The sequence below is a fragment of the Lipophrys pholis genome, assembly GCF_963383615.2.
Source record: "Lipophrys pholis genome assembly, chromosome: 21".
Lineage (NCBI taxonomy): Eukaryota > Metazoa > Chordata > Actinopteri > Blenniiformes > Blenniidae > Lipophrys > Lipophrys pholis.
Window position 1 is genome coordinate 14,785,893 of NC_137649.1, and position 13,570 is coordinate 14,799,462.

Sequence of the window (13,570 nt, forward strand, 5' to 3'; positions counted from 1 at the left end):
ATTCAGTTACATTTTGCTTCAATAACCGTACTTACATGCACAGTGGTGTAGTGGCTCGCATCCTCACCGCTCGGTAAAGTTATCACCAGCCCTTCCATTGTCCAAGAACATGCATCCAAAGCCTGGATAAATGGTTCAAGAAGGGCAGCCAACGTAAACAAATCAAAATAATGTTTTAATCTGTGGTGAGAGTGGAGAGCAGGTGGAAAAAAACATTGAGAGGAGGACGCCTGCACTGAATAGAGACGGGGCAGGATATGTGTGTGAATAATGCGGCGGTCAGTGGAATGATGAAGATCCAACGCCGTGGGGGTGGATGAGTTCAAGTGCCTGGGGTCAACCATACAGAGCAATGGACAGTGCACAAAAGGATGGAGTTGGTGGAAATGAAAGGTGATGTGTGACAAAATGTGACATTAAGAGGGAAAAGGAAGGTTTACAAGAAAGTAGTACCTTTGTGGCTGAGCTGGAGGTGCCAGGGATGAAAATGAGATTTCCATTGGGTAAACAGGATGGGATTAGAGGCTCATGTAAGACTTCCGAGAAGTTTCAAGGATCTAGTGAAGGAGGACGCAGAGTTTGTGTAACACTAAAGGAGCGAGATGACAGGGAAGGATGTAGGCAGATGATCCGCTGAGGCGACCCCTGAAGGGAGCAGCCACTGGGGGATATCGAGAGAGATTTATTTCTTATTTGTACTTAGTTGCTATCCAAACATTGATTTCAAATGAAATTACATCAGAGTTCTGTATTACATAACGATTTCAGATATTTTTGAACCATGCAGCTGATGCATCACCTCATCTATTCTTACATAATACCATCAAACCAATATCTTTGCAGTTATTTCTCACCTGCCTCTGGTGACAATATGTTTTTTTTCACATTTCATCAGATTTTAACCACTGGTGATCCAGTCGGCTCAGTATAACCAAGCCTGTCTCTCAGATTTCCACTGGATTGACTGAGTAGAACTGGATCACGTGTGCTTTAAAAGAATGTGGCAGCAGGGGGAAAGTATGATATGATTCATGCGTATGGATCGCTGTTGTTTCCAATAGCACCTTTATTCAATCTTGCACAGTTCCTGAGCAAATACTTGGTCTTTTATTCTTGAGCTGTATACAAAAAAATAATAAAACTTACACAGTAACTTTTAATGGATTCTGGTGAATAGCAAGAAAAACACACAATGATGGCTTAAAAACACATATCAACAAACAAACAAAAAAAAAGCTGTCAGAAGCTATAACATTATGAAATATAAATGAAAAGACCTATACACACCTATAGTGTCCATTCTTACAGTTTGCTTTGCAGCATGTTCTTCATCCATTGTTACTGCTTTGACCAGGTGTGTGCATTATGATGAGATAAATAACACTGGGTAAGGGCTTCGCTGAGATAGCGGGGAATAGTACAAGGACACTCGGAGACAAGAGGTGAACTAAGCTAGAGCACACGTGCTTATTTTCCCATCATATACAGACTGCTTTATGTAAAAAAGTGCATTGTAACGATATACATTTTAGTTGTTTAAAAAGTAATATATTCTCTTTTTTTTTTTTCTGTGAAGCTGGAATAAATTTGTAGTGGTGTCTACTCCCGGTGGCAGGCAAAAGTCTGTATTTTAAGGGCAGACATGGCGATGCTGAAGCCTGCAGCAGGATCCAGAACAATTTGCCCTTGTTAATATTGTCTCCTTCCTGTGTTACCACTTGCCAGGGATGGGCACCCCACATTCATACCAGCCCACAAACGGATGGGGCGTACGCCGTCCAATAACTCCAAATGAAACCGGCTCCTGTCTGTAGGCGCGATAAAATCCTGCAACAGACACAATAAAGAATAATAGATAACAATAAAATACACCGATACTTGGTAGGAATCTATATAAAATAAGAGTTTAAGTCTTGTGTGGCCTAATTTATTGCTTTTTAAAATGGAGATAAAAAGATGATACTCTCGTCCTAATGAGACAGTTATTTCGTGTCAGAATGCTTGCTTTCAAAAAGTTTCACAATGATTTGTTACCATGCAACATGTGATATTACTTTTACTACACAAGTGAGTTTCTTTTTACTAAAATGTGATCTAATTATGTACATTTAAAGACTTGTTTCATCTGGGGCATAATTACAGTATTCTCATTATGTGATCATTTGACGCCTTTTTTCCATCTGCCTGAAAGTTACAGCATCAAAATATGTTTTGGTGAACCTACAAAAACAGCCCGAACTATGACAAGAAACATGCGGATCACTTTCACTGTATCCATAAACTTTACTGTGTTCATGTTCATAGAATCAGTTCAGCTGGCTCATTATAGAGAGCGACAGGTCGACTTAAGGCAGGTTGGGTTTGTTATTCTTTACCTTGTGCTGACGGCAGATGATTTGATAGGTAGGCCGGGCCTGTCCTTCCATCCCTGTAGGAGTCCACGAACTGGCAATGGTCCTCTCCCTGACCAAATGTATCTCCTATACTGTAAAAAGGCTCTGCAATGAGGGAAATCGAAGCAGGGCTATTACCCTTACAATGTAAAATTGCTTATAAATATTATCCAATTCTGCTTTGAAAGGACAGTTTCATTAAATACTGTGACTACTGGGTGGCAGGTGTTACCTCTTAGACCATCTCCCATGAAGATCTTGTATCGTAGTGAATTACAGAGAACAACTCCAACAAACTTTCTGTACCACGTGCGCTTGACGTACTGGCTGCCCTTACAGCTGCTGTGTGCTGAGTTGTACTTGAAGGTGAAGGGGATCCAGATCGGTTCTCCACCTGAGCAGAGGTTAGAAGCAGTCGAGGAAAGGAATAAAGACTCTAGAAGTAAAGATACATAATCTGCAAAGGTATGTACACTTTTTGAAGGATATCAGTAAATGGCCAGACTGTCTGTATGACTGTTTTGTATGTCAGTATAGCGGTGAGCACTTAGCCCGGTTCAATTCCACACTTGGAGACTTTCCTGTGCGGAGGTTAGGAATTCTCCCTGTTTGTGTGTGTGGGGTTCCTGTCTACGTGCTCCACTTCCTGCTACCATCCACAGACATATGGAAGGTCATTTTACTGTAGCGGTATGGATGGACTCAGTGGATGGGTTGTCACTCTCTCAGTGGTTTTCAAACCTGTGACCCATTGTGACATTTTCACGACGGAGCCCAGTCACTATGCCTCTTTAAAAAGGTTTACGATTAATATTCCAAGCAGAGGTGTTGAGGATGGATGAATGAATGGTTAAACAAAATTATAATATTTTCAATATTTACCAAAGACCTTAAATCAGAAATGTGCTGCCGGTAGAAAGACTTACCTGGCGGTCTTTCAATGAGAAGAGGGTCATCTGAAAGAAAGAATGTGATCTTTAAAACACTGATGACCGCTCTGAACAATTACTGTATTCACCCGATTATGGGAAAGAAAGGCTGATGGATTTCAGACTGTTTAGTACCAAAAATATATAAAACTACATGCAAAGGTGTCCTCCGAGCTATTTGAGCAGGCATAAAAAAGAAAGCACACCTGATTCCGTCACATAGGTGAGTGTCTCACTGAAGGGTCCCAAACCAAACACATTCTTAGCCTGAACTTTGAAGTAGTACCTGAAAGAAAACAGACCACAATGCCAGGATTTAATGAGAGATTTAGTAGTTAAAGTGTCACTCTGCCAGCTTTGTTGTGACTGGTTGAAGGCGAAGAAAATGTTGACGAGCCTAGCAGATGACTTGGCGTGCTTTAGTCTGCCTGATTTAGGAGCAGTCCGACTTGTTCTAGTATGAGTCGAGAGCGAGGAGAGCATAATAAAACAGCTTTTTGGCTGAAGTTGAAGGGAGAAGTAGAGAGTGTAGAAAAGAGTGGTGGTGGAGGGGGGCTGGGCAGTGGAGATTAACATACGAGAGCAAAAGATGAAAATAAATGACAATAAAAAGAGAAGGTATGGAAAAATAAAACAGAAATAACAGTACATTGAGAGAAAAAGTATGTGTCGAGGAGTGTACTCAGAGGATTCGTTTCTCACCATTCAGTCACTAACTGTCGTCAAAAAAGCAAAACAAAGCTATGTGGTGAGTTCACTTTGTCTCCAGGTTGTTAGGGCATCATAGAATATTGTCACATTAAAAACAACACCCCTGACAACTTCCACTTTGCTCACTTTGCAGACCGACGCCGTCTGCTGCGAGAGAGCCTTCTTCCACTCCGCAAGGTCACATTCAGTGAGTTCACAGTCCGTCACTTTCTGGCCAAAAACATTCACCACATACAGCTTCGAAGCCTGGATCCAATCATGGCGGCCACGTGATGATGCTGACCAAAATATGTTACCAGAGATGAGGAGAGAGGGAGAGAGAAATGCAGCTGCGCAGAGAGGTGATGTAATGAAAGAAGATACTTGAGTAGAAATCTGAGAGGGTAGAACAAATAGAAAATGTGAGACAGAATATTTAAATAAAAACTGAGGCGGGCTACAAAATCGAGAAGTTGACAGCAGTTGATGTTGGAGCTTCATTCACAAAGAGAAGGGGAAAGAAAGCGGAAACTGCACATTCTGTCGTCCTCCACTCCAAACCCAACCACACAGTTCTCAGTATATGTGGCAGCACAGCCGCAGGAACTTCTCAACCTGCAGACGCAGAAAGTAAAGGTCTTCATTTCAACTATTCTTTAACTTCACTCAGTTATTTCTCTGGTTTACTGATTCTCTGGTTTAGATTTTCCTAATTTTGGTCACGATTTAAAAACTTTTTTTGAGTACCTTACGAAATCTAAAGTGATGAATAAATGAATGAAACGAGCAAACAGATGATATTCTGTTGTTTAGATGCAGCTGGTGCTTGGAAAGAATAAGCAGTCTGCAAAAAGTTATCAGTTTTATGTCGACCACACAGCTGACTTTTGTCAAAAGCAAAACAGAAAACTATTAAACACTTCAAAGAAATGCTTGTCACAGCTTTTCAGTCAGCCACAACTGATGGCTTCAGATGCTGTGTTCAGCTCCTTTCAGAGATCACAAGCACGAAATAATTTTACATTTCTAACCATTTCTATTATTCATTTTAAAACCAAAAGGGTTAAACATACAAGACGCCACTTTGAAGCTGCGAAATGTTCTGTAGCACGTCATGTTCTCTTGTTAAATTAGAAGATGAGCGCGCTTCAAAGTTCAAGTGGAAATAATGAGTAGAAATCTGACATATCTATATATCTTTAACAGGGTACATATACAGTCAATGACTCAATGGGGGAAAAGTAGGACTTCTCATAGGTGTGTACATATTCAGTCATTCTGAGTTACACTGTTTCAGTAGTTCTGGAAACCAGAAGGAGCCTCGAGCACGGGAAACACCAACACTGTCCCATAAACCATCCCATGATCCGGACGCAAACGGCTTGCCAGGGAGGGAAACCCGCTTCACAGACTCCTGGAAAAACTTTCTTCTTACATGCAACGATCGTGTTTGAGTTCAGCAGCAGGTGTTTGGGTCTCTGCAGATGTGACATCTATCACATCTCAACAGAGTCATTCTTGCACTCGGGGTGGGGGTGGAGTGGGGGGGGCGTGAGCCCTCTGTTCCTGATTAAGTCACACATCTGATGCTGGTTATGAGATTTTCAATGTATATGACGAGATGATACTGATACATGAAGTAATGACAGATAAATCTGCTTTAATCTGGAGGGTCACATGGGAACCGAACACTACCTGCATATCATCTGGCTGGTTATGAGCACCATTTTTTGTGAATTCTTTTTACAAATATTTATTTTAGAAAGTTCCTTTCTTCGTCTGGGAGGTCAGATGATTTTACTGAATTTGTATATGTTGTAGATTAGTTGCATCCTGTTTACTCTGTCAGGCCTCACCTCAGCTCACACAGCAAAATCTTGGAATTGACTCATTGTTATAAAACAGCAGTTGCTATTAGTTCAGTCTTTATGTCTGCTTTTGATTCGGTGTTTGTGCTTATTTCAGCAGACTATCATTCACAACTATTAACACACTGTTTCAATGTAAAATCTTTTTAAGAATATTTAAATCTTTAAAGGACTGTGTTTAAGGAATTGAGCCTGTTCAGTGTGTACCACAAATAGCGTGGACTTGGGAGGGTCTGGGTCTGATTTAAAGAATTCCAGTTCAATTCAAAGAGTCTGGGTTTAGTCTGAAGAGTCTTCATGTAGCCCAAAGATTCCTGGTGTACAATAAATGGGTCTGGCGAAGTACAAAGGGTCTAGGTCTGTTTTCATTTGCGTGGTTTGATTAATCCATGTGTTTTGAACAGTCTTAAGTCAAGTTTTAAGAGTCTGAGACTTCTGGAAAATTCAAATTCTTTTGATATATATATACATATATATAAATATTTTTTTAAGAACCCAAGTGTCCTGGTAAGGTTAAAGTTTGAATCCATTTGAAGGATTCTTTGTCTCATTTAGTTCACTTCCAAGAATCCAGGTCTGGACTAAAGAAACAGTCATATCTAAAAAAACACAAGTTAATCTGAAAATTGGTATGTTTTTAAAAATGTCCAAGAGTGGTGTAAGAAGTCAAGGTGAGATGTTAGGTGTCCAGGTGTATAGCTTTAAGGCTTCACATTCCAAAGTAAATCATATTTCACAGTCGAGGCACGAAGTGACATAATCATTAATCCCACATAAAATCAGTGTAATAGATAGAAATAATCGCCCTATTATTTGCACATTTTTGAAGCCTTCATGGAAAATATTTTAAAAGCAGGTGGATAAGAAAGAAAGAAAGAAAGAACCCCTCCCCCACATTTCCTTGCATATATTTTGGAAACTGTGACCCATGTCTCTTTCGAAATAGTAGTGGAAACATGCTGTGAAGCTTTCAACTGGCTGGAACCGAGTGTAAATGTCAGATAATGTGAGAGGTACTTATGTTCCACTCAATTTTCCAAGGTCTCTACCGAGCTTTACGACACGTCACCTCAGATTCAAATCTGCACCATAACCTGCCTCCCGACTTCCTGCACTACTTTCTCAGCATCGCAGTATCCAGTTGGCACTCTGCTCTGATCAGTGTCTGCTTGGCTTGATCGCGTATGATCACTTTCTAACGGACAACACGCACATACAAAATGGCACGCAGAACATGCAACCACGAACACACACACTCACACAGACTAAAAGATCTCTGAACCGAGCAAATCTTTGTTTGTTAAACCAGGTTCTTGGCTTTTATCACTTCCATGTGAGAGACGTGGAAATGACTGCAAAGGAAAAGTGTGTGACTATGTAAACTTCTCTCCAGGCAAGCAAACGTGTATACTTTCAGTGTGCAGCGATATAAACACACATGACAACACCAGTTACCTTGAGTTGGGCTTGAGATTCTCCACAGCGAGGTGTGTCCCACTGGAGGACTGAGACGACCACCGGTTGTTGAGGACGTCGTCATACGAAGCACTGTGGACCAGGTAACCTGCGAAGAGCAACGCAATAAATGTGGCAGGGCTCGTAACTCTTCTAAATATTGAGGATCAGCTTTTCTGAATTAGTGTAGCTACTATATGGACTCTCAAATGACAGTATTTATATCACGAAGTTCAGCAAAACAGAATTTAAAATTTTCAAAAGTACATTTTTTCTTTTAAGGGAAAAGCTACACATCAATTTCAAAATTGTGTATGTCATTGTGCCGTTCTTAGTTTTGAGCTTTTCCCTGTTTTCGTGTTTTGTATTCCCTCATGTTTTAGTCCATGTCTGGCTTCACACTCCCAGCCTGTGTTCAGTTCAGTGTCTCGTTGCTCCGTTCCTCCTCTGATTCCACTTGATCGTTGTTGGCTGTGCTTTGTTTGTGCGTGTGTTTATAGGTGCCTTAACTTTTCTCCCAATGGGATTTTGTTTCGGTTTGGAAACGCTGGTTTTTGTTTCATTGTGTGGAAAAATGTTGGGGTTTTGGATCTGCCCTTTTATTAAATATCTCCTTTTGGGTTGAACCCAAGTCAACACATTGGGTCTTTTCCACAATCGCCCCTTTGACACTACACACATTGTGCAAGTTTACTAGTTTCTAGTTACTGTAGATAAATGGTAAAAAAAAAAAAAAAAAAAGCCCCCAAAAAACCACAAGCATAATCACTACAGCCACAGTGTGAAAATATCAATCGAGGCATCAGATTATTTCTTGGCAGCAATAATTGATTTTCAGGTATTTATCATATCCAGCTAAGTCTGTCATCATATCAGTGATAAAGTGGATTCTTCAAGTTTACAGTTTGGAACAAAGTTCCTGTTTATCAACTATTACAACAAGAATCTGAGAAACCTTCTAATTTGTCAATCTTGGACTTAAATCCTGTTTTCAACACTGTTACATAACTGGGTCCACGCGGTGTCTCATGCATCCAGCTGTTCTGGCCTCTCCTTCGACTCGTCCTGACTGTCCTCCCACCCGTCTTTCTCTCTGTCTGTCTCTTTCTTCACCTCATCCTTGCAGACTAATCCCGAGAATCCCACAAGCAACCTGAGGTCACGCGGTGCTCAATCCTTCGGTTTAAGGCTACAGAGTCCAACGCTGCCGCACATCAAACTACCCACTGTCTATGGGACTTTTTTTTTTTTTTTTTAGTTTGACTGTATTTTGACTGGAGCGGCACCAACACAGCTGGCTGCTGACAGGAGGGGAAGGGAAATACTAGCTACTTTGTTTTTCCTCTTTTTGGGTTTTCATCCCTTCTCCGCTTTACTCAGTTAAACTGGGGCATGACAGAGTAGCGGCTTCTCGCAATTACCATCAGCCTCTTTGGAGGATCTTGTCCTAGTCTGGGTATAACTTTATCAAGTTTCCCTAGAAGTTGGTCTCTTTTAGCCAAAAGCAACACTCCTCAGTAGTTATGAGGATATTTTCCTCAAAAATATTTAAGGAAAGCTTCCTCTGTGCACGGCAATAAATGGAACCACAAGTTGGTTTCAGGTGAAAACTCACACACACTCACAGCTGTTTCCATCCACTTGTTTTAAAAGCAGTGACCCAAACGCCGTAAGCCATGGCTGTGCAAACACACCCTAACGACTCAAACAGGGACTCGTGATCGAATCTGCATGTGTGAACCGTACCTGTGTATTTATGTCAACTAATACACACTGTATGCAGAGGACTGGATTGTTTCTGAACAAATAGCAACATAATAACCAGAATTATTTAGATCTGTTGTATGTTCATACAAATAAATAAGTTCACATGGTGGAAATACATTTGCTGATAACCATATTATAGAAATGAGCATTTGTACTAATAGATGTCCAGGCAAATGAAATGCAAACTATATCAAACTAAGATTAAAAAGTCAGAATAGTCTCTGCACTGAAAAGAAACATCATGAAGAACAAATGGAAAGAAGGAGGGAGGAAGAAAATACCATTGACAGTACAGAGTATCTGTTTTACACATCAGAGGACAAACCCGTCCTCGGCATGACCAGGAGCTTGTGTGTGTCTGCCAAGGAAAACACACTGCCTCTCTTGCTGGCCCAAGACTTACCCCTGATAGTCCACTATGTCTCATACTGTAGACTCTTATCATCACTTTCTTCTTTATTCCCTTTTCCATGGGTCAGTTTCTAGGTCAGAAGACTTGCGATTTTCCACAAGAAACAGTAGGAGCTCAGCAACTTGTGCTCCACGTGTTAAATACAGTCTGCATTTTCATGATTTATTCCCAATAAACTTCTAGACTCACTTCTTAAAATGTGAGCCCTGAGGGATCCTGGTGAAGCTCAATAGATGAAAGGTTGATGACACAGAATCGTGACATGAATTGAGTATTTTTGCAGTCGCTGCAAAATGTGCACAAAGTGCATTTATTCTCCTGCTGTTACGAATATGCAAACGCACTCATGCAGCTTTAAAATTAACCTGCAATTTTGAACTCTCCTTTGTTCTTAGTGAAGGAGTGAAAACAACAATGGCACATCTGGGTAGATGGTTTCCATGGCAGCACTCGCTGATATTTGACAACCTTGCCAGCAGATGTGCTTTTAAATTACATAGTGCTCTGGTGAGTTTTACCAGGCTCGCGGCGGCGGTCACACACAGTTGGCGACATCTGTCCTCCTTGCAGCTTCTGGGGAGACGCATTGTGCTATTAAGTTTTAATTCCACCTGAAAGGTGCAAAAATGCTTGTTATGCTGCTCACTAGCCAATTGAGAGCCGCTATGTTTCAAACCGAAACTAATAATTGAACTGATTGACCGTCTAATAAGTCATTTTAATTAAATTTTTCATTTGTGACACTTTAAATCAATCAACTATCTGTCCTCTGTAGAATTGTGTTAGACTAGTAATCTCAGCGATACATGTTGAAAATAAATAATCATTAGACTTCGAACCTTATCCAAACAGTTTAATCAGTTCATACTGTGACTTTGACTTGGCTGGTTCGTCTCACTAAATTATGGGGAGTTCAGGTTGAAACTGTTTGGGTGGGCGTGTCACTCAAAGTTTAATCTGTTAATAGGCTACTGTTTCTTATGTTAATACGTCATTGGGCTCACGTTGTGCTTCATTAACACATTACTGTGTTTAACAACCTTCATTATGTTTGTTGGAGTCACACAAGTTCACATGGGGGTCATAAGACACCAATTAAGATGGCCGATGACCATTTGAAGCTGGATTAGACATTTGTTTGGCAGAGAATAAAGAACAGTGTTATAAAAGGGGGTGAGACGATGACAGAAACTCCTATTCCTCTATTAAAGGAAGGTTTTTCAAATTGTAATTGCTCCTTTTGGTGTAAATACACAGCTCAATCCAGTCTGGAGAAGGTAGCCCATGTCTGTTGATCCATAAGTATGTTCAGAGGTAGTTAAACTACCACTAGTAAATGGTGGTACGATCATTTTAGAGAGGGGTTAAAATAGCCAACGTATGAAACCTTACGCGACACGCCCAACAAGTTTAAATACTTGGGCAACCAAGAATTTAGTTAGACTAGCCAGCCCAGTCTAGTGAACAGCATGAACTCAGCAAGCCACTTGGATAAGAGAGGAAATGTCTTCCAGTACCTATGGGAAGGTCCAGCTGACCTGATTCACCTGCTTTGAGATGAGGCTGTCTGTCATTTTAACATATTAAATTACAGAAGGAAAATGTTTTTCTGAGATTGTGTCAGTCAGAGCCTCTGAATCTACCTTGAAAATCTTGTTGTTTTTTCTTATGTGGAGTCCAAAAAACTTAAAAATATCGTTTTTTTGTCTTGCGATGTTATTCGACAAGTAAATACGTCATTTCAGTTTAATTTTCCCTTTTTCTTGGGAGAAGTCATCTGTCTGTCGTTAGTCTGTGATAGAAAAGCAACCTTCTCTTTACACTCTCCAGGGAGTTGCATAACCAAACACTTTCCATCACAAAGCAAGATTTCTTTATAAAAAAACATCAGGGGAGTGTCTGCCGTTTCAACATATTAGAGGGAAGATATTCAGTGGTAACCTCATCAGGCATAAGCTCTGATCATATCTGCAAATATATTTATTCCAACTCGATGTCCAAAAACATGTTTAAAAGAGCTCAAACACATGATTTTTTTGTCTAGTTTTTTTTTTCTGTTCGGGCATGTTTTACTCAATCGTCTGTCCATGTTGGCTCTGATGGAATGCCAAACCCATGCTCAACCCAAGGAAGGAAGGAAGGAAGAAAAAAAGGAAATGCATTTTAAATACTGCAATGAGACATTCTTCGGGTTTATGTCAGTTAACCAGTAAATAAGTTATCAGGTTTATTATTCCCCAGTTGCATTCAACTACATGTTTATCTGGTATAGCTGGATGCAGCATCCTTGCCTAGGGACACCTTGCCTGGGATATTTTCCAGTCTTCCAGACCGTTATCTCATGAAAGAAAGTAGGGATGGATAGATATTAATGCTGTTATTGCCGTTTTAACGCGTCTATCAACTCATCCTGTCATCATTGACCTCATTTCAGTTTAGGTTTGCGTCGTGGTTAAAAAGACGTCTCTTACCTGACACCATGTCATCCTTCAGGGGCTGAGCCCAGTCCACGATGATGAAGGAATGGCAGCCTTCCATGGCGACCACAGTGAGGTTGTGAGGCTTGTTCTTGGGAGGCTGGTTCTGATTGACCGCTGAGCTCTCCTTCCCGATCAGGTTTTCTAGGACGTCCACCTGAAGGTACTCCAGAGCCTCTGTCAAAGAGCAAGGTGCCCCCGGGTCCTTCTGGATGTAGTTCACATAAGGCGCTGAAAGCAGGGAAAGTGGTCACTTTAAAAGTCCTGTTTGCTTAGTTGCATAAATTACAATTTCTCTACCTTTAATTCAGCTCTTCTTTTTTTTGTTTTTATCCTTTTTTTGTTATTTATTTGCTTGTTTTCAGTGACTTTGGCTATACGAGCAGTACCTGCAGCTGTGAATACTTTAGATATCCCACAGTTTTAGTCAGACTGGGATTTAAAAGGAACCACTGGAGTCTGGAGTTGCTTCCACCTCCCCAGATGATTGGATCTCTTCAGATGCCAGGAGTGAAACACATGTCAGTGTCTACACAGCCGCCCACAGTCTGCTAGTCTGTGCAGGTTTAGGCTGTTATAAGCATCCTTCTGTATGTCTTACGACCTCTGTGCTACACATTTATAAGGTAAAATAAATGCATGACGTGCCATCAGAGTGGGCAGATTTATGTGTCAGTCTTTTCACAGGATGCGTGTAAGGTTGTATTTCTCTACAGCACCCACATGTCCGAGATCTGTACGGGCTTGTGCACGTGGATGATCCAGATGTTTATCTTTGGTCATGTGTGCAATTCTAAATGCTTAATGTATCTCCCTAACAGAGACATGTTGTCCGCTTCTGCTCGTTGAAAGGCCAAACACAAAACTAAGCGACAGACATAATATCCCACTGGGGAAAAAAATAAAAAATAGATAGTTAAAATAATGTGACGTTTAATTTCAGCCGACTAAAGCAGATATTTGCATTCTAATAGTCCACATTTCCAGGTCGTCATTTTCTTTGTCCATTGTGGCAAACGTCATCCATCTGGAAGTTACTGATGCAGATGCATGCAACTGTTGAGGATTATTCTTAATATTTTCTATCTCAGCCTTGAGCTATATCCATTCTAGCCAAACCCGGCCTGAACAGATAAAACGTCAAAAGGAAAGTATCTGTTAAAAAGTTCAAGCAAAGCATGTCAGTAGTCTGGCAGGCTGTTCAAGTGTATCTAAAATATATGAAACTCATAAATAGGAGGAAAAAAGGAGTTTCTCATTGAGCCAAAAGACTTTTCTCTCTCTGCTGAGGTCACCACTCTTTAACTTTATGATTTCCATTTTGGACTTGGGAGATTAATCACTTTCAGATGTTTGTGAACGGTGTGTAGTCACAAGACAAACGTTGTTTACCAAATTATTGTAAATGGTATCCAGAGTTGGTCATGTTTTGTCTGGAGCAGATGACACTGAGGATGTATTGTTATAAATCTCCACTTTTAAAAGGTTTCAACAGAAAAGACACGGACAAGTTGCCTTCAGTGTGTCAATCAGTGGAGTTGAAGCCATTACTCAACACTATTGGAGGATGCCATGGGAC

At 40.6% G+C, this 13,570-nt stretch overlaps 1 protein-coding gene across 2 annotated transcripts in view; it reads right to left on the reverse strand.

Moving 5' to 3' along the window:
• Positions 1-1,036: 1,036 nt before the first annotated feature.
• Positions 1,037-13,570, reverse strand: part of fndc1 (fibronectin type III domain containing 1) — a 36,032-nt gene continuing 23,498 nt past the window's right edge. For both annotated transcript variants that reach the window (XM_080491336.1, XM_080491335.1), the window contains 7 exons: positions 11,986-12,222; positions 7,336-7,444; positions 3,529-3,608; positions 3,320-3,349; positions 2,626-2,787; positions 2,376-2,498; positions 1,037-1,827 (listed from right to left, as the gene is read on the reverse strand). In XM_080491336.1, coding sequence (XP_080347462.1) covers positions 1,712-1,827; positions 2,376-2,498; positions 2,626-2,787; positions 3,320-3,349; positions 3,529-3,608; positions 7,336-7,444; positions 11,986-12,222 — 857 coding nt within the window. In that variant the 3' untranslated portion in view covers positions 1,037-1,711. The remainder of the gene's footprint in view (positions 1,828-2,375; positions 2,499-2,625; positions 2,788-3,319; positions 3,350-3,528; positions 3,609-7,335; positions 7,445-11,985; positions 12,223-13,570) is intronic.